The 22,184-nt window shown below is 44.3% G+C and overlaps 1 protein-coding gene and 1 long non-coding RNA gene across 3 annotated transcripts in view; one reads left to right on the forward strand and one right to left on the reverse strand.

The window, feature by feature from the left end:
* LOC117513983 lies at positions 1 to 13,531 on the forward strand. The gene is made up of 3 exons (XR_004561762.1): positions 1 to 1,552; positions 7,786 to 7,792; positions 13,521 to 13,531. It is a non-coding gene; the product is annotated as an uncharacterized LOC117513983 (long non-coding RNA).
* mtmr11 (myotubularin related protein 11) overlaps positions 4,111 to 22,184 on the reverse strand; it is a 115,746-nt gene continuing 97,672 nt past the window's right edge. Inside the window, exons 13-17 of one of the 2 annotated variants that reach the window (XM_034174244.1) lie at positions 13,581 to 13,753; positions 13,315 to 13,485; positions 11,765 to 11,983; positions 10,127 to 10,444; positions 4,111 to 5,185 (exon numbers count right to left, since the gene is read on the reverse strand). In XM_034174244.1, coding sequence (XP_034030135.1) covers positions 4,736 to 5,185; positions 10,127 to 10,444; positions 11,765 to 11,983; positions 13,315 to 13,485; positions 13,581 to 13,753 — 1,331 coding nt within the window. In that variant the 3' untranslated portion in view covers positions 4,111 to 4,735. Of the gene's footprint in view, positions 5,186 to 10,126; positions 10,445 to 11,764; positions 11,984 to 13,311; positions 13,486 to 13,580; positions 13,754 to 22,184 lie in introns of both variants that reach the window. The other variant, XM_034174243.1, reaches the window with a different exon arrangement.

Here is a 22,184-nt window from a genome sequence, read left to right on the forward strand (position 1 = left end):
GCAGCTGATATTTTGTATATTTAAGTTTTGCTGTCAAATTTACAACTTTGTACATTTTCTGTGAAAGTATTTATTATTTTTGCATATCTTTCAACTGTTTTAATACTTGTAATTTGGGTTGTACTGTACAGTCTCACATCTGTTTCCAGATGTCACTGTAAATATTTGTTTTAATAAACAAAGTCTGATCTACCAGTGAAGACATTTCAATAAGTAGACGTTATAAAGTAATAACACTTTTACTAATAAGGATCACAATAATACAAAAGAAATATATACAGCTGGTAATATCTGAATGCAATATGTACCAAAACCATTAATTTATGCAGACCATCAACTGGAGCACATGCTCATGTGATATGGCCTGCAGCTGGAGAATGACCTCGTTTGGCTGTGGCATTGGCTGGAATGCTCCAGAATTGTAGCTAACATCAGTGTGCCGTGATTATGGATGTAATGACTATTTACAACAATTTAATAATCAATAGTGCTAGCAGATGAGGTACCTTTTGACATGACCAAAGGTCATCTTTTCAAGCATCATACTTTTCCAAATATAACCCCAAATTGGAAAATCCTGAGAGGGTATGGAGGGAAAAAAAATTCCTGGTCAGCTTCCTTTCATTTGTTAATGTACATCCATTCCCACATTTTAAGGCCTGCAGCACATTCCAAAAAAAGTTGGGAGAAAAATGCAAATCCTTTCCAGTTTTTCTTTGAGGAACACAGTTTTTAAACATTTAAATTTTCTGATGCATTTTTTAAACTGGAGTTCCTTTGTCATCGCTCCTCAGAGACTCGGCCTTTTGCGGCTACTGCTATTGCACCCATTCATGATTATAGTCGCATGTTGACATCTGTTTGAAAGAACACATTTGTTTTTACCTCATGAGCACCTAATTGACCCCATTCCAACCTTTGGGGGAATGTATTAGATGCCTCAATTGCCCCCCCAATTTTTCCATACCATCCCAACTTTTTCAAATTTGGGGTTGTACAAATTTGTATGCAGGAGTGACACCACTGCATCTACTTAACACCCACATCACGCAAAATGACAGCCCTAACAGAGGGGTAAATACTTTCCTCTGTCCTTTAAAGACAGTTGCATGCTTCCAAGTCCTCTATGTAAAATGCTGGCTGCATACTAACGCCATCAGGAAGTAAACAATCAAAAGAAGCTTTTTTGTGTTTGCTTCCAACACTGGTACCTTTTCAAGGTATGGAATTCAAAAGGCAGAATGACTTTCAAAATTCCACCAACATAAGTAACATTTCCAAAACAATACCCTGACAATGGTCAAGATGAAGAAATCAACTGCCAACAGGTAAGAATACTTAAACACAGATTTACAGTAATATTATTTTGCCCTGCAGTTACCTTAGTAATGCAGAGTAATACTGCAGTATTCAGTGGACACATACAGACTGTAACTCGAATATGGGCCTCTTGCTGCTCCCACACAAGTGACGAGATATGAGCTCAGTACCAAAATAGCTCTAGCGTGTCCTAAATTCTACATTTAAAAAAAATGTCACTGCTGTGCCTGTAGTTACCAAAAAACACACCTTTACAACAAACATTTGCTAAACAAAATCCCAACTAAGCAACAAAAACAAAGGATGATTTTAATTTGACCAGTGGTAGAAGTATGCTGCAGTTGTGCAGGAGACAGACTCATTCTCCAGAGAATTTCATCTCTTCATGATCCTGTCGAGGTGTCCTCGAGTACAGTGCATCCAGAAAGTATTCACAGCAATTCAGTTTTTCCACATTTTGTTGTGTTAGTCTTATTCCAAAAAGGAGTAAATTCATTTTTTCCTCAAAATTCTACTTACAACACCACATAATGACATGAAATATATATATATATTTTTTTTTTTTGCAAATTTATTAAAAATTTAAAAACTAAGAAATCACTACATTAATATTTACACCCTTTGCACAGTACTTTGCTGATGCACCTTTAGCAGCAATTACAGCTTTAAGTCTTCTTGAATATGATGCCACAAGAGCTTTGGGCAGTTTTGCCCATTCCTCTCTGCAGCACCTCTCAAGATCCATCGGGTTGGATGGGGAGTGTCGGTGCACAGCCATTTTCAGATCTCTCCAGAGATGTTCAATCAAATTCAGGTCTGGGCTCTGACTGGGCCACTTAAGGACATTCACAGAGTTGTCCTGAAGCCACTCCTTTGATATCTTGGCTGTGTGCTTAGGGTCACTGTCCTGCTGAAAGATGAACCATCGCCTTAGTCTGAGGTCAAGAGCGCTCTGGAGCAGCTTTTCATCCAGGATGTCTCTATACATTGTGGCATTCATCTTTCCCTCAATCCTGCCAAGTCTCCCAGTTCCTGCCACTGAAAAACATCCCCACAGCATGATGCTGCCACCACCATGCCTCACTGTAGGGATGGTGCCTGGTTTCCTTTAAACATGACACCTGGTATTCACACCTCAGAGTCCAATCTTTGGCTCATCAGATCAGAGAATTTTCCTTCTCATGGTCAGAGTCCATCTGGTGCCTTTTGGCAAACTCCAGGCAGGCTGCCATCTGCCTTTTAGTAAGGAGTGGCTTCCGTCTGGCCACTCTACCACACAAGCCTGATTGGTGGATTGCTGCAGAGATGGTTGTGTTTCTGGAAGTTTCTCCTCTCTCCACAGAGGGATGCTGGAGCTCTGATAGAGTGACCATCAGGTTCTTGGTCACCTCCCTGCTAAGGCCCTTCTCAACCGATTGCTCAGTTTAGACGGGCCGCCAGCTCTAGGAAGAGTCCTGGTAGATCTGAACATCTTCCATTTACAGATGATGGAGACCATTGTGCTCATTGGAACCTTCAAAGCAGATTTGTGCTTCCCCAGATTTGTGCTTCCAGACAATCCTGTCTTGGAGGTCCACAGACAATTCTTTTGACTTCATGCTTGCTTTGTGCTCTGACCTTCAATGTCTAATCAACTGAATTTACACCAAGTGGACTCCAGTTATGCTGTAAAAACATCTCAAGGATGATCAATGGAAACATGATGCACCTGAGCTCAGTTTTGCACTTCATGGCAAAGGCTGTGAATACGTAGGTACATGCGATTTCTAAGTTTTTTGTATTTTTAATAAATTTGCAGAAAAACTCAAAAAACCTTTTCACATTGTCATTATGGGGTATTTGTGTGTAGAATTTTGAGGAAAAAAGAATTTCATCCATTTTAGAATAAATCTGTAACATAAAATGTGGAAAAAGTGAAGCATTGTGAATACTTTCCAGATGCACCGTATGCTACTTAACAGTCGGCCTTTCTGCAGCACAGGAAGTTTTGAGGTCAGAACATTAGCCAAAAAGATCAAGTAGGTCCTAAATCTGAAAATAAAACTGCTGTTCACACAAAAATGTCAACCAAAAAAAATTTTTTCATCCAGGATGAATTTTTGCTAAGCAATCTGTTTCCACAGCACTTTAAATACAAAGCAGCTGCTGCTTGCCACACACTCTCTACCTGATCTTCCTCTCACAGACCAGGAGGGCGTGTCCTTGGGTGTCTCACAAACCCAAATATGGATGTCTGGTACATGTGTAACAAAAATCAAGAAAAAAAACAAAAATCAACAAAAAGATGTTTCAGGTTTAATTTTTTTCTTTGAAGAGAGGATTTCTACATGCAAAGACATCCACTTTTGGGATGTTTAGCATAATCCCCACATCACTCACTCATCTTCAACAGCTTACTGCAATTAAGGGTCACGGGGGGCTGGAGCCTATTCCAGCAGTCACAGGGCGTGAGGCGAGGTACACCCTGAACAGGATGCCAGTCTGTCACAGGGCCACATATAGACAGACAAACACATTCACACCTGCATGCACACCTACAGACAAGTTTCCAATTCACCTAACCTGCATGTCTTTGGATGTGGGAGGAACCCGGAGCACCCGGAGAGAACACACTCAAAGATAGGGAGAACATGCAAACCTCATATACAGAAAGGCCACAGATGGGAATCAATCCCATGACCATCTTGATGTGAGGCAACAGTGCTAACCATTAAGCCACTGTGCTGCCCTCCCCACAACATATAACTGTTAAAAAAGACAAGAACTGATTTTGCACAATATGACAAGTACATCAAGGTTTCACAAATAACGAAGAGCTGCTAAATATGGAAAGTTTATAAATATTTAAAGTATCTGATCACTTTTCATTTTTTTTTTTTGTAAACAAAAAAACAAATCACTTCGCAGCCTTGGGGAATTCTTAAGAAAATTGGGAAATGTTTAATGATTTTTTTTCCCCAATTTTATTGTTTACTGATCACCAGTAACTATTTGTGCCGTTTCAGGCAATAATCCTCTAATGAAATCTTATTTTCCCTTTCTTTTTTCTATAAAAATAATGCGTGCAACATCATAATTAATTGTTGGAATGTTTCAAGATTTCTAATTATGGGGAATAATCCAAATTTGAGGGTGCCTAAAGCTTCTGTACAGTACTGTAGGTCACACATGGAAACCAGACATGATTCTTAAATGTTGCACAGACTATGACGATGCTTTGCACTAATCTTTTCCTAGCTCACACACAAATGTGTCACCTCACATGATGTTCTTAGAGATGGGGTTTGCAAGAAGCAGACATTTGGATTTTCTCACCATCACCAATCCATGATACCAGTGAGAGACTGGTTAGTGTCACTGTGTGCAGGATTTGAATTCAGTTCCCAGTCACAGCGTCAGTTATAACCGAAGAGACTCAGGAAGCTATCGACGGTGTGTTGCTCTTCGGCAGCTTTGCTGTAGAGGGCGCTGGGTAGTAGCGCTGATCAGGATGTGCCTCTGTTCCTGAAGAGTGTCCAAAGAGGAAGGTGTGCTTGTTGATGCCTCCGCTGTCTTTGTGGCTGGGCCTGGAGGGAGGGGCTGTGGCAGGGGGAGGCCCTCTGGAGCTGTGGCGGTGATTGGTAGAAGGGTGTGATGGTCGGGGCACCCCAAAGCCCTGAGGCCTTGACGCTGGGAAGAGGAAGGTGCCATTATTGGTGCTGTGGTTTAGGTTTGTGTCAGCCTGTCGTGGTACAGCAGTCTTAGTGGGAGTGTCAACATCTGTGCCAGAGGAAACTAGCTCAAGCTTGTCTTTAAGCTGCTGCACCTCCCAGGCCAGTCGCTCCACAGGATGGGGGTGGTTGGCCGAGACCGGGTGGGAGAACGCCTAAAGAAAGAAGACAAATAATCACCAACTTCTTCATCCTCCCTAGAATTACAAGTCTTACAAATCCTTCAAAGAATGAGGCACAGATGTTCCCATTTTATGAGGTACACCTGCAGCAGGATTATAACATGACGTAACAATATGGAACATAATAAAACAAATATTTGACATATCAACAAACTACAGTAAAATTAAGTTGTGGATACAACATAAGATCATTTCACTATGACTTTTAGGTTTCAGCACAGAAGAGACAGGAAACAAAGAACAAGGTTGCACACTCCGAGTACAACACCCACTTCTGACACATGTGACACAAATTCATTCTTTGTGATATACTGTTGTCATTATACATGGGTCTGTGTGTCCTTGACATTCAATTATCTTCACAACTGAACCACTTTATCCTTAAACACACAGCCCTTCCATTATGTTTAATCTGCATGGCCTCCAAACTGTTTGAGTTAAACAGTCATGACCTTCAAGTTCACCAAAGATCAAAAGGTTATGTGACTTATAAAAAAAAGTGATATATGACTTTATATTGGTGTGTCTAGTAGAGTCCCTTCATGCAGAGAGTAGCGACATGACGAGCCGACAAAAAAACCCCCAAAAACAAGAAAAACGGTCACGTGACTCGTGGTGCCATCTTGGGGCCAAAATAGCGTTTGCTGTTGAACTATCTGCATGTAAATCCAGGTTATTTATTTATTTATTTATCATGTTGTTGTGCATTTGGATGCACAAATAAACACAACAAGGCGTTCAAGATGTACAGATTCCCTTCAGATCCGAACAGAAGAAAAATTTGGGAAAATAAAGTCAGCCGTGTGGGATATAGCCGACTTCAATGCCAAAGTTTTGCAAGGTAGGTAAATTTAGTGTTCGGTCCCATGTACAGTAAAATTCGCCAAAACAGTCATCGTATCAACTGGATGTTTTTGTATGGCTTTTCATGTAATGAACACTGTATATAATGGATTTGTGCTCACATCGGATAACACTTCCCGTCCGATTGCAATGCATTTTCATTAAAAATGTTCATTAGAAAAGTTCAGCGCGGACACTCACCGATTTGAGGAAAGTGGGAACGGAGTCTTTTCCATGATTAAAAGCCAGATCGTTAATTTTTTTTCAAACCTTGCTCGGACCCACAGCCTGGACTTGCACCTGTTAAATCAGACACCGCAACAGGCTGTGATTTGACACTTTCTGCTTTCACCCTTTCCTCTCATATTTTAATAGTTTTTGCAGTGCGCATGCTGATTACATTTCAATAATGGATCAAATACGTTTGGCAGAAAAGTCTGCAAATTTACAACACAGAGTTGTAAAAAGAGGAAACTGTACAGTTTACCTTTGAATTGTTAGTTGATTAGAAAGAAAAGCTTGTTGAGGGACAAATTAATCCAGAATAAAGCATAATCCAGCAATGGATAACTTTAAAATTGTCACGCACAACAGCATGACACTTACAGAAGTTACAGAAGCATAAATCAGGCTTTAAATTAATTAAATAAATCATCATATATAGTAAATTTTGGTAAATTTGATATCTTAACTATTTTTATATTTTGATAGTACCTGTACCTGGATGTGTTGCTGTATGTGGTTAAATGATTTAAAAAAAAAAAACCTTTAAAACATAAAAGGTATTTCAGCACAATTGGCCCCAAAATAGCGCCATGTTCTCAGTTGTCACTACTCTGTATAAAGAGACTCTAATAACTAGAGGTGTAGGTTTATATAAATCCCACAAAAAGTCATTTTAATTACTTCCTCCACATGCTGACAGATTTGATATTGGTCTGTCACCTTGACTTTTAACTAATTTTCCTTAAAATGAAATCACTTTGTCCTTGGCAAATCCTTAGGCTTTCCACGTCTGGTGGTCCAAAACCCTTTGAGTTATTTTCTTGATGGACAGATGGACAGCTTGACATGCAGGACAGAAAGCAATACACCTACATGCACTACCAATGTGTGCTACTGTCAAAACAGACATTGTAGATTATTTCCAGGCCTCATTTTTCAGAGCTTCAAGTGTTTTACACATGATGGCCGAGGCCAACATGTGTTTGTGTTAGATAATAAAATTTTTTAGTAAACAACATAAAATTATAACCTACAAATGAAAAACTGTATTTCATCAGAGTCTGGCAGCTCTGACTGGTTTCTGAGAACTTCCTAAAATAGATGTGCCCAGCCACACGCCACCAGACTATTGCAGACATCACCATGCCACTGACAGAGGCATCACAAGAGCTTTTACGCAAACCCCTAAATAGCTGTCAATCAACTGCATTTAGTACGTAAAACAAAGAATCTGAGCCATCCTTTCAACAAGCCGTCACGATGCCAGATGATGCAGTGGAAAACATGAAGTTGTGCGAATCTACATTAAACACACACGTGCACAAAAAAACCCTCAAAATTCCACACTGCCTGTACATGGTGGCACAGTGAGAGTCTAACTAGTTCAATATTTCACACCCAGTGAGTTGGGTTGATTGTTTCAAAGTCTTGTTAATTTTGAATATCTACAGACAACATCTTGAGATTGGAGTTTTTGGTTTAAAAATAGAAAAATATTTTTGCAGATATCAAGTCACATATCAACTGTATATTGCAGAGGTGGGACAAAGTCAGTCAAGTCATTCTCAAGTCATCAATCTGCAAGTCTCAAGTCAGCTTGCAAACACTGGTAAACATGACTTAAGACTTGACTTGAGACTTGCAGATTAATGACTTGAGCGTGACTTGCTGGTGACTTTCTCCCATCTCTGGTATATTGTCACCAATACTCATGTGGACTAACAGACTGCCAACACATTTTTGAGCATGTGGTCCACCACTGTTGTACACAACTAGATGACATTCTCCTTTCAGCTGCTCACATTAGGGGGTCTCCACAGCAAGTCAACCATTTCCATCTCACCCTGTCCTCTGTATCTTCCTCTCTCACACTAACCACCTGGATGTCCTCCCTCACAACATCCATAAACCTCTTCTCCTCCTGCCTGGTGGCTCCATCCTCAGCATCCTTCTCTCTATATACCCTGGGTCTCTCCACTGTACATGTCAAAACCATCTCATTCTTGCCTCTCTGACTGTCTCCAAACAGTCTGTCCTAAGATGTCCTTCTGATATGTTCATTCCTAATCCTGTCCATCTTCATCACTCCCAACAAAACGAAGCATCTTCAGCTCTGCCACCTCCAGCTCTGCCTCCTGTCTTTCTGTTAGTGCCACAGTCTCCAAGTCATACAACATAGCTGGTCTCACTGCTGTCTTGTAAAGTTTCCCTTGCACTCTTGCAGATATCCTATCACAATTCACTCCTGCCACCTTTCTCCACCCACTCTACCCTGCCTGCACTCTCTGTTACATTGGATAGCTGACCGCAAGTATTTAAACCCACTTATCTTAACCACCCCTACTCCTTGTAACCACACTATTCCACTGGGCTCTCTTCATTCACAAACATGTACTCAGTCTTGCTCCTATGGCCTACTTACTACAGATCACAATGTCATCTGCAAAAATCATAGTCCATGGAGACTCCTGCCTGATCCCATCTGTCAACCTGTCCATCACCACTGTGAACAAGAAAGGACTCAGATCTGATCCTTGATGTAATCCCACCTCCACTTTGAATGATTTTGTCATTCCTACTGCACATCTTACCGCTGTCACCCTATCCTTGTACATATCCTGCACCACCCTCACATACTTCTCTGCCACTCCAGACCTCCTCATGCAATACCACAACTTTTCTCTTGGCACCCTGGCATAAGCTTTCTCCAAGTCCACAAACACACAATGTAACTCCTTCTGGCCTTTTCTATACTTCTCCATGAAACCATATTGTGGTGCTTTTTCTCAGTATGAAACCATATTGCTGCTCACCTGCTTTCTCAGCCTAACTTCTACTACTCTTTCCGATAACTTCATGCTGTGGCTGATCAACTTTATCCATTTGGAGTTAATGCAGCTCTGCACATCACCCTTGTTCTTAAAAATCAAAACCACCACACTTCATCTCCACTCCTCAGGCATCCTCTCAGTTTCCAAGATTTTATTAAACAATCTGGTTAGAAACTCCACTGCCATCTTTTGCATTTAAAGCTACCATGTGCAGGATATAGTATTATCTAGTGTTGAGGCTGCAGATTGTTTCCCTTCATGTTATTGCTTGTATGGCTATATGGATTCATGCCCCCTTGCCTTTTGTTGTGCTACGATAGTATGTATCCTCCATTTCACAAAAATGAGGCTTCTCAAAGTTTATATAGAATGATGCCTCATATTCACCCATTCACACGCCAATGTCAGGGTGTTGCCATGCAAGGTGCTCACTGCACCCCGGGAGCAACTTGGGGATTAAGGACCTTGTCTAAAGGCCCTTAGTGATTTACCGGCTGAACGTAGGTTTGAATTGAGTTTGTATGTGCTTCCTGTGTTTGAGTGGGTTGCCTCAGCGTGCTCCGGCTTCCTCCCACTACCAAAGACATGCAGACATGCAGCATTTGGTGAATTAGTGACTCTAAATTTAGTGTTGGTGCGAATGTGCCTCTGTGACAGACTGTTGGCCTGTCTAGGGTGTACACTACCTCTCACCCAATGATCAGTGGGATAGGCTCCAGACTCTTAACAGGATTAAGAGCATTCAAAAAAAATGAGTGAATGAATGTTTTTGCAAATAATTAACACATGGATCTAGCTATATATCTTAGGGTGAGTCATCAAAGTGGAACGTATGATCCTTTAAACAAACTTAAAAACAGGCATGTCAGTGATCACAGAGCTCATGTGGTATCTTGATGCTCTTGTCCTGTTAAAATAGTCAAACACAGACGTTTGTACTGAATATAACATTCAAATCCAAATTCTCCATCATACTTCATTAACTAATCTCAGTTATTTGACACTTGCCACATACCTGTGCATGAAGCGCTCCTCGGAGGTAGCACTCTCTCCACAAGCCCATACAAGGCCCCATGAGGAGGGGTAGTAAAGGCTCATAGGGGTCAAGTGCTCCTTGTGGTTCAGAAGCAGAAATAAAGCTCTGGGGAAAGTCAGTCAGGGACCAAGCTTTCAGCAGCCTCTCCAGACCTGGCAGACCCTCAGAGGATGGCGCTCTCCGGTGGCTTTTCTTGTAAACACCCGAGCTGCTGCTGCGCCAGGGTAATAAGTTAGCAGGGCAACTAAAGGTGCCCCGAGAGAGGAGGAACACTGAGCCAGGTATGATGTCACTCATCTGATTGATAGATGTGAAGGAGAGGGAAGGGGAAAAGACCAACAGTACTGTTAGACTGAGATATGGATCTGAAATATTAAAATAAATAAATAACTAAACAAGTTTCACTGATTGAGGGCAGCACGGTGGCTTAGTGGTTAGCATTGTTACCTCACAGTCAGAAGGTCATGGGATCGATTCCCACCTGTGGCCTTTCTGTGTGGAGTTTGTCTGTTCTCCCGCATTTGTGTGGGTTCCTCCGGGTGCTCCGGCTTCCTCCCACATCCAAAGACATTCAGGTTAGGTGGACTGGAAACTTTAAATCATCCGCAGGTGTAGGTGTGAATGTGTTTTGTTAATATGTGGCCCTGCGACATACTGATGTTCTGTCCAGGCTGTACCTCGCCTCACGCGCTACGACTGCTGGGATAGACTCCAGCTCCCCGCAACCCGATCTTGGATAAGCGGTTGCACGGTTGACTGTAGCAAGCTGCTTCCTAGTCTAATGTACTCAAATATGAGCGTTTTTTAAAATTGTTATTAATTTCACTGATGTACCATCATAACTACTAGAAAATTACCAAAACAAACAATAACTGATTTTGAGTATGAAAAGATAAAAATAATGCATGTTTTGGGCTTAAAGCCCAAGAGGGCATTTTAGCCACAAGAGGGTGCAATGGTCACATAAAACACAGAACAAGTCAACTGTTTTACTTTAAAGGAATAAATTTTGAAACAGTCTTCATTTGTAAATGAAAACGTGTATTTCTCTATGACAGTAAATGACTCAAAGCTAGTGTTGCAAAAATATACATATAGTACATATGTTTGTTAAGAGGTCAACAATCAATTCTGATCCATTAAAGTGGTGAAATAAAGTTGAGGTTTTAATTCACCACCTCCAAATCTCTATCAGCTCTGAATCATCCGGTTAAACACAAATGACCTCCAAATCCTATGAAGATATGAGCATTAGTAGTATATGACTGTCAAATGTGTTCAAATATTCTGTATCCTGCAATTTTCAAACTCAAACACCTTGATCCACATTGGTACTAAAACTTTGAGATGTTCCTCTCTTTAACAATACTTTCCTTGCTTTGTAAAAAATACTTTTTATAAATATTCAAGCACGTTCTGTTAATAGACAAACAGGCAGAAACATAACCTCTTTTGTTTAAGTCATGGTAAGTTTCCAATTTAAAGCTCCAAAGAAGCCAATCTTTCCTTCTGTTGAAACAGTTTTTTGTGTCATCAGAAATCCCACTACAGTCACTAGGAGTTGTGTTTAAACAACTAAAAACCTGCCACTGCAGACTTGAGAGGAGGCGGGCCTACCCTGTGCATGTCTGGGTTGGTGTTGAGGTTCCCATTGAGCAGTGGCTGGGGTGGAGTTGTCGGAGCAACAGGTTGGGTGAAATGATCCTGCCTCTCCTTGCTGTACTGCAGGGCCCAGTCCCACACTGGAGGCAGAGGAGGGTCACATGGATCTGAGGAAGAATCTGGAACCACGACATCTCTCCAGCCATTGACTGGAGTGTAGGACTGGGATAGATGCTACGCAATACATAATAACGTGTTAGTATTTTCTAATTTTCATCATACTGAAACAGCTGCTGTAATCTGTACAAAACTGTGTCGATGGTAGTAATATTGTAAAAATAAATTATATTATATATATATCTCGAGAGCGACCTTTTTCCCCGACTAAAAATAATCCCAAAACACATTATTCTGTCATCTGATATACTTTTGATAAAGATACAGCATCAAGAAATAGCTAGCATATGTTTGCAACTAATGTAACAAATTTACACCATGATTAACCTTAACGGCATGAATAGTTCAATTAAAAAAAAAAAAAAAAAAACTTATTAATGTATAAACAATAAAACTCACAGATCATGTAAAATAATCCAATAGTACTGCATTCATGAGTGATTTATTAAGAACAGCCGTTTAGCTGCATATTACCTCCAGCTGTCACAGTGCCAGAGGCATAGAAATGGAATTTGTTCATGGCCTGTAATTACTTGATACTAAATTGTTGCAGATATAATATGTTGGACATGCATTCATCTCAGAACCCTCTCACCAGAGTTCAAGAGATTTTGAATTTTCCTTGGTCAAATCCAGTTCACCACATAAAAGTAGACCACTCGTGTGCATTCATGACCTTCATTGAGGCGACTGCTCAACACTGATTCATCACAGACCAAAGATATTTAGGATATTTAGGATACCCTTTCAGGCAAGTTCACTTTGATAGCATTTGTAGGTCAAATCAGGAAGGTTTCAAATGTCGGTGAGTGCCGGAACACCTGTCCTACTCTCTACAGGACCAGTTCGGTGTGAACGGCGTACTAGTCCTTCAGGGCAGACCTGTGATTTTAATTACATGAAAGGTAACAGGATGTATAAAAGTCTTTATTTACTCAAACCCAATTTAAAGGCAATCTAAATACAGAATAAAACTCATGAAAATCTGAAGAAATACCAATACCACCTGTTCCTTCCTCTAATTCACTGAAGCTCAATGGTGCCAATGTACATAAAAAGCAGTTTTTGGAATAGAATGACATTTTCAGAATGAATCACAGCAAACCATTTCTACATTTCCATCCATCATAAATGTATTCAAGTATGTTTTGTGACTGACAGGAAAGTGTGTCATTGTATTCAGGGTAAAAATAGACTGTGCTATGATTTATTTATTTGTTTTTTATGTAATGGATTTTCCAAGCTCAGCAAAGTAAATGCTATGAAAGGCTGTTGTAATACAGCTACTGTAACTGAAACACATAACAGCCTTCAGTTTACTCACAATAATAATGCTACAATAAGGTCATATTGTCTGAATATTCAAGCCTCTCATAGAGACTCACTACCTGGGTACGCTTGCATCTCTCTCGCTGGCTGTTGGCTAAGAAAGTGGAGAAGAGTGGGAGGTGGATGCTGTCATGCAGGGCCAATAGGAAGTCATCTGTCAGCTGGAAGCGAGAGGGATACTGGGACCAGAGTTGCCAAACACAGTCCAGGAAGAGCAGGAAGACTGGAGCCTGAATGAACAGAAGGGGTGAAAGGTGGAGCAAAGGGGGAAAAAGCTCCAGTCTAATGATGAACTGCAATCTGATCTTCAGATATGATCTCTCACCTCTTCCTTGTCATTGTCACGGTGGTAGTTGATGCGGCTGCAGAAACGGTGGCCAGCCATCACCCACTCCTTCTGCACCAAGCTCTGGAAACCGTACTGTTTCCGACAGTATGGGTCACACATCACCTGCACCAGGCTGGACACAACACAGCTCATATCCCGGTCCTCAGCTTCTGTAGTGTGAAGAGAGAAAAGTCATCAGTACACTTTCTGTAAGGGCAAATGTCGGCCCTATTTTAGTCAATAATAGAGAGATGGAATGGTCACAACAAAAGGCCTGTTTATGATTAAAAAAAAAAAAAAAAATCACAGTAAACTCCCCATTTTAAGTATTTTTACGAATACGTCGTACATGTATAAGTGTCAATAGTCCTTTGGTCTGATAATATTAAGGAATGATGAGATTTTAATCAGCACCCACAATGAAAACAAACAGCTTTCACTTACCGAGTCTCATCTTGGAAATTAAAGCAATTATACTTTGCCTTGACTCAAAAATTAATACCATTTTCTTCGACCTTGAATCTGTCTCGGACTAGAATAAGTATACACAATTAAATTGTAATAAATTAATTCACATTGTGTTGACTGGCACTATATTTTAATATAATGCCATTAAATGTTACACTTCGTGAATATGAAATATTTATACATTGTAATTCTGAACATACGCATGTGAGCTGTCAAAAGAGCTTAACGTCCATCTCAAAGACTTACAATATGTTCAGTTTTGCTCAGTCTCGACTTTTTCTACACCACTCCAAAATCCCCAAGTCTTGGTCTTGACTCACACTTGACTAAGGACTAAGTCTCAACTCAGATTTGAGATAGGCGGTCTTGTCCAAACCCCTACAGCCTGAGTTTCATAATTCATAATTGACTGGCAATCATTAAATTCCACCATTGCATAAAGACTAATTTGTTTTTGATGGAAACATAAAAAATGCACCCTCAGGCTAAGTGGGATCAACAGTTAGTATATGGTCATTTTTACCTGAAAAGTAGCTTTATTTGTCAGTCTTCTACTGACAAATAATGACCTCTGGGTGGAACTGCTAAAGTGACCTTTTGTGTAAATATTTGTTCATATATTGCCTAATCTTACTGTCGTCACAATATTCAACAGTGATATCACTGATTTTCCTTATATTAAGCACGGCTACTACAAACTACCAGGACTTGAACTTCATTGAGATGCTTGTGGAAGAACTGTCAGCCCGAGTATAAAGCTACTTTTTCAATAGTATATCTTTAAAATAAAAACCAAGCATGTCTTATTACGCTTCACAAAGCAGATTTTTGTACTTGTTGTACAGTCTTGATTTTAATAACATATTCCCACTTCGTGTTGAGCAGGGAGCTGAGTGGATAATATAAGTATGTAGACCTAGGTTTGAATCCTGCTCATGTCATCTGGTTCTGCCCTTGGACAAGACACTTAACATTGTCACAAGAAAGAGACAGACTCAGACACTCTTCCCCAAGCATATGCAGGCAAGTGCATCACAGCATTATACTCTTTAATACAGAAATATAGTGTGTGACTTTATCTCAGGTTTTCGGTGATCTAAAGTGTAAACGCTTTCTTGTGATTGAAGATAAGGCATCAACACCTACCCACACCTTGTTTAAAGCCCAAAATGAGCACAGGTAGACTAGATAGTGGGTATAGAAATGACAACTGCATTGGGTGGAGACTATGCACTCCTTGTAGCAGATAGGGCCCCCTACATTTAACAACCTTTCATATTGTAAAACAGAATTAGGCTATGTCTCAGACAATTTCTGATCCAACTTATGCTTCACATTTTTGCTTTTTGGAGTGAAAACCATCTTCCCATGTTGTTCAAACTGCTGTAGTGCACGACATCATGTCACTTTTTTCCAATTCAATTTATTTACATAGCATCAAATCATATGACATCCTAAGGCACTCCACGCAGGTAAGGTCCACCCTTACCCACCCCTTGAGCAAGCACATTGGCAACAGTGAGAAGGGGAAAAATCAGTTGTTTTGATTATAGGAAGAAACCTCAAGCAGACCAGACTCAGTGGGGTGACCATCTGCTTTGGCCATATTAATAACAAAATAAATAAAGCACAACAAAGAATTGTCACACATGCAAAGACAGAATGTTGCAGCTAAGCAACTACACACAGTCCAGTGATCACAGCGATAGACTGCTGAAATGACATCCAGCAGTGAAGAGCAGAGTTCCGGTTAATGAAATGCAAGTGGTGACTCCGTGATCAAACCCAGTTCAATCACTGTAGAACATTCCTCGGCTGTTCCCAAGCTGTATCTGAAGCATCTTTTCTCCTTTCCTTATGGCTGACATACTGGTGTAGTGCGGAATTATGTTTCCTCTCTTTGTAATTCATATTATTATCAAAGAAACAGGGCTCATCCTCATTGAATTCTGGGTCTGTTAGTGAAGCAGCCAGCTAATCATCCAGACATTACTAATCTCTTTGCTTCCTTGTTGATTTACTGCTGTTGAACTAATGCTTTAGGTGCAGTTATTTCCAGCCAACTGATTCTGCTCTTTCCCTCTGTCCGAGGCACTGTCAGGCCAGCTTCAGTTGTTCTCAACTATGCCAGAGAAGAAACACAGTTCATCATCAATCATCATCTGTAGCTGACAGGCAATTCCACCATCAAGGCACTGATGAGCACTTTAATGGATGCTGGCCCTGCACCCTAGGGCGCCGGACAAAGACAATGATTGAATATAACTAAATCTATGTTATTTATCAGACAAAAAGAACAAATGTGTCTTTAATCTGGATTTAAATAACTCCACAGAATCAGTGAACCAACTATTCCACAGGAAAAAGAAGAGACAACTAAATCCTATATACGAGGTCTATTAGAAAAGTATCCGACCTCATTTTTTTCAAAAATGCGGCACCGCCGCGATGCGCGGAATTCCTCCATACGTCTGTCTCAATGTGCAGAAAAAGTGACGATGTCCACGTCTTTTCACAATTCCTGTGCTAGTCAGACGATGTCCCGGATAAAACACAGCGTCCAGTTTGGAAATGAACGGCACATTCCACTGTTACAGGAGTTTTTGTCATTGAAAGAGGAGCGGAGGCTTCGCGCGCCGTGGCGGTGCCGCATGGCACACAGCAATGCTGTGATGAAGCCTCAGGTAACATGTTCTGGCATGTCCAGGCACATCCACAATTTCTCGGATAATCACTCGATGGAAAAACCACCGACAGCTGTCTGAACGCCATCTCAAAGCCGTCCTGTGAGACCAAAATGGAGGTGGTTTTATCTCGCTCCAGTAGTGAATCCATCGTGACGTGCAAAGCCTCCGCTCGGCTTTCCATGACAAAATCTCTTGTTAAAAGTGAAATCTGCCGGAAAATGGTTGATGTCCAGCTCTTGTGATAACCAGAGAAATGGCACACGACGGTCACGGATCCAGACAGCCATCCATTTAGAAATGGTCGTTCAGCCTGTCGATGATGGCTTCGGAGCGCGGCGCGCCCCACAGCCGCTGGGGCTGTCCTTAAAGCAACAGCAACACTCCTTATTCTCTATTAAGCCCCTAACATTTTCACCGAAAGCCAGATAAATTTTTCTAATGGTTTCCAGCTCCCAGTTTCTAACAGTTTCTGAAAAAATTCTGATGGAAAAAAAAGCCCAAATCATTCCGCCATTTCCTGGCAATGAAACAACGACAAAGGGGCTGGACCACTCCTCACAGGCGAATGACGCAACCGACAGGCGTGAAAAAACTCACGCATGCGCACGAAGGTTCAAGCTTGTCTGACACAATCACACGTGATTCAAATCCATATGGTTTTTGAAAAAATAATAAGGTCGGATACTTTTCTAATAGACCTCGTAATTTAGAAGAATCAAATACATCCTGTTGTGTGGGCCGCCAGAAGAGGAGGTACTGCTGGCCCACCACCAGAGGGCGCCCTGTCTGGAGTGCGGGCTCCAGGCACCAGAGGGCGCAGCCGCCTCACAGGAGCAGCCAGGGTGACAGCTGTCACACATCACCTGCAACAGCTGTTACCAATCACCTGATCAGCAGGGGTACATCAGCAGGACGACGTCTCCACCTCTTTGCCGAGATATCGTTCTACCTGGAAGGTAACGTACCTCAGCTGACTGTTTTGACAGTATCCTTTGTGACTTTGTGCATTATATTGTGGACTGCTTTTCCAACGAGAGGTGGAGGTAGCTTTCCTGCCGTACTGATTCCTGGGTGCAAACGCATCCTCAGTTAATTGCTTTTTTGTTCCTCGCCAGCAGTACCAGGTCCGACACGCGGAGGCAGTGGCCACCTGGGAGTTCGGGACTTGGCGGCTCCAGTATTCCCGGGGTCTGGTGGCGGAGGAAATCGTGTGGTTCCGGTTCTGCTTTGGACAGGCGTCTCCTATCTTCAAGCCTGCCCACACGACACCTTTGTGAATTGACTCTTGTCTATTGTTGCAATCTGTTGTATTTGTTGTGCACATTCACAACAGTAAAGTGTTATTTGACCTACTCCATTGTCCGTTCATTTGCGCCACCTGTTGTGGGTCCGTGTACCTACACTTTCCCAACAGGATATCTCGGCCAACGTCATGGACCCCGTGGGGCGTCAACCGGCTGTTGAACGGCCAATGGAAGAGCAGGGCGCACAGGCGTCTGCAGGAGGAATGATCGGTGAGTTGCAGCGAATCCTCACCGCTTTTACGGCTCGGCTGGATCTGATGACCGAGCAGAACGTCCTCCTTAACCGCAGGGTGGAGGCTCTCGCCGCGCAGGTGGAAGCGCGCCCTCAGGGCGCTGCTGCGGCTCCCCCTCCTGTCGATCCTGTGCGCAACAGTGACGTTCCACAGGTCGTTCAACGACCCCTCCCACCTTCCCCTGAAGCATACATAAGCCCTCCAGAGGTTGTGTGGAGACATGCGCGGACTTTCTTATGCAGTGTTCGCTCGTCTTCGCACAACGTCCCGTCATGTACGCGACTGATGCTAGTAAGATAGCTTATGTAATTAATCTGCTTCGCGGCAAGGCACGCGCTTGGGCTACAGCACTTTGGGAGCAAAATTCACGGCTCCTTCTGATATATGATGGGTTTGTGAGGGAGTTCAGAACAGTGTTCGATCACCCAAATAGAGGAGAGACCGCTTCAGCCGTGCTGCTGTCAATGAGACAGGGGCGCCGGAGCGCAGCTGTTTATGCAGTCGACTTCCGCATCGCGGCTGCGAGGTCCGGCTGGAATAACACTGCCCTCCGTGCCGCTTTCGTAAACGGACTGTCGTTGGTCCTGAAGGAGCTCCTGGTGGCCAAGGACGAACCGCGGGATTTAGACGGGCTTATTGATCTCGTTATACGATTAGACAATCGGTTAGAAGAACGCCGTCGGGAACGAGACGAAGGGCGTGGCCGGGCACGCGCCGTCCCTCTCCCTTCCGGTTCCGACCGAGTTCCGCCCTCCCCACGCTCCACGGCCTCTATGCTCCGTGTGGTTACAGCTCCCCCTGCTGATGAAGCTATGGACACGAGCAGGGCCACATTTAGGGCACCAGATAAACAGAGGAGGCTGGCCCGCGGAGCGTGCTTTGTTTGTGGCTCAATAGAGCATCAAGTGAGGGACTGCCCCGAGCGGTTAAAACACCAACGCCCACCCCTAGAAACTGGGTTAGGGGTGGGTCAAAACATTCACGTGGGACATACCCATATTGCCACATGACTCCCAGTGACAATCCTTTATGAGGATTTAACCCTGAAGGCCCCAGCACTGGTGGACACGGGCTCTGAAGGGAATCTGTTAGACAGCAGATGGGCCAGGGAGATAGGGCTCCCTCTGGTGGCGCTTACCTCGCCTGTGCAGGTGCGGGCACTAGATGGCTCCCTACTCCCTCCGATCACACATAAGACACCACCAGTAACTCTGGTGGTGTCAGGAAATCACCGGGAGGAGATCGAGTTTTTTGTGACTCCTACCACCTCCCGTGTGATTCTAGGGTTCCCCTGGATGTTAAAACACAATCCCCGGATCGATTGGCCATCCAGGGTAGTGGTTCAGTGGAGCGAGACCTGCCATCAGGTATGTTTAGGTTCCTCGGTTCCTCCCGGTTCCCAGGCTAAGGAGGAGGTCAGAGTCCCGCCCAATCTAGGGACGGTGCCAGTGGAGTACCATGACCTTGTGGATGTGTTCAGTAAGGATCTGGCGCTCACCCTTCCCCCCCACCGTCCGTATGATTGTGCCATTGATTTGGTTCCAGGCGTTGAGTTCCCGTCCAGCAGGCTGTACAACCTCTCACGACCTGAGCGCGAATCAATGGAGACCTACATCCGGGACTCTTGAGCCGCCGGGTTGATCCGGAATTCCACCTCCCCGATGGGTGCAGGTTTCTTTTTTGTGGGTAAAAAAGATGGCGGACTTCGTCCATGCATTGATTATAGGGGGCTGAACGAAATCACGGTTCGTAATCGATACCCGTTGCCCCTGTTGGATTCAGTGTTCACGCCCCTGCATGGAGCCCAAATATTCACTAAGCTAGATCTTAGAAATGCGTATCACCTGGTTCGGATCCGGAAGGGAGACGAGTGGAAGACGGCATTTAACACCCCCTTAGGTCACTTTGAGTACCTGGTCATGCCGTTCGGCCTCACAAACGCCCCCGCGACGTTCCAAGCATTAGTTAATGATGTCTTGCGGGATTTCCTGCACCGATTCGTCTTCGTATATCTAGACGATATACTCATCTTTTCTCCGGATCCTGAGACTCATGTCCGGCATGTACGTCAGGTCCTGCAGCGGTTGTTGGAGAACCGGCTGTTTGTGAAGGACGAGAAGTGTGAGTTTCACCGCACATCTTTGTCCTTCCTGGGGTTTATCATCTCCCCCAACTCCGTCGCTCCTGATCCGGCCAAGGTTGCGGCGGTGAGAGACTGGCCCCAACCCACTAGCCGTAGGAAGCTGCAACAGTTCCTCGGCTTTGCAAATTTCTACAGGAGGTTCATTAAGGGCTACAGTCAGGTAGTTAGCCCCCTGAAAGCCCTGACCTCACCAAAAGTCCCCTTCACCTGGTCGGATCGTTGCGATGCCGCGTTCAAGGAGTTGAAACGGCGCTTCTCGTCTGCACCCGTTCTGGTGCAGCCCGATCCTAGTCGCCAGTTAGTGGTTGAAGTGGACGCCTCTGACTCAGGGATAGGAGCTGTGCTTTCCCAGAGCGGGAAGACCGATAAGGTCCTTCACCCGTGTGCCTATTTTTCCCGCAGGTTGACCCCGGCTGAACGGAACTATGACGTCGGCAATCGAGAACTCCTTGCGGTGAAAGAGGCTCTTGAAGAGTGGAGACATCTGTTGGAGGGAACGTCCGTGCCATTCACGGTTTTCACTGACCACCGGAACCTGGAGTATATCAGGACCGCCAAGCGGCTGAACCCCAGGCAAGCCCGCTGGTCACTGTTCTTCGGCCGTTTTGACTTCCGGATCACCTACCGTCCCGGGACCAAAAACCAGAGATCGGATGCCCTGTCCCGGGTACATGAAGATGAAGTCAAGGCGGAGTTGTCGGATCCACCAGAACCCATCATCCCGGAGTCCACTATCGTGGCCACCCTCACCTGGGACGTAGAGAGAACCGTCCGGGAGGCCCTGGCACGAAGCCCGGACCCCGGAACTGGGCCGAAGAACAAACTATACGTCCCTAGAGGCCGACGTGCGGGATTATATCCAGGCCTGCACCACCTGCGCCAGGGGCAAGGCTGACCATCGCAGGGCATCAGGACTACTCCAGCAGCTGCCTGTGCCTCATCGCCCCTGGTCCCACATCGGCCTGGATTTTGTCACGGGCCTCCCGCCGTCCCAGGGTAACACCACCATCCTCACGATAGTGGACCGATTCTCCCAAAGCTCCCAACAGCCCAGGAGACAGCGGACCTCCTGGTCCACCACGTCGTCCGGCTGCATGGGATTCCAACAGACATCGTCTCCGATCGCGGTCCCCAGTTCTCCTCGCAAGTCTGGAGGAGCTTCTGCCGGGAACTGGGGGCCACGGTGAGTCTCTCGTCCGGGTACCACCCTCAGACCAACGGGCAAGCAGAACGGGTAAACCAGGAGGTGGAACAGGCCTTGCGCTGCGTGACTGCCGCGCACCCGGCGGCCTGGAGTACCCACTTGGCCTGGATCGAGTATGCCCATAACAGCCAGGTGTCTTCAGCCACCGGCCTCTCCCCTTTTGAGGTGTGTCTGGGGTATCAGCCCCCGTTGTTTCCGGTGGTTGAGGGAGAGGTCGGTGTGCCCTCGGTCCAGGCCCACCTACCGAAGTGCCGTCGGGTGTGGCGTGCCGCCCGTTCTGCTTTGCTAAAGGCCCGGACGAGGGCAAAAGCCCATGCAGACCGTCGGCGGACCCCGGCCCCTGCGTATCGGCCAGGGCAGGAGGTGTGGTTATCCACAAAGGACATTCCCCTCAAAGTGGACTCCCCCAAGCTACAGGACCGTTACATCGGCCCTTTCAAAATCCTTAAGGTCATCAGTCCAGCCACAGAGAGGCTTCAGCTTCCGGCCTCACTGCGGATCCATCCTGTGTTTCACGTGTCCCGAATTAAACCGCATCACACCTCACCCCTCTGTACTCCGG

This window comes from Thalassophryne amazonica, chromosome 7 (assembly GCF_902500255.1).
Source record: "Thalassophryne amazonica chromosome 7, fThaAma1.1, whole genome shotgun sequence".
NCBI classification, from domain to species: Eukaryota; Metazoa; Chordata; class Actinopteri; order Batrachoidiformes; family Batrachoididae; genus Thalassophryne; species Thalassophryne amazonica.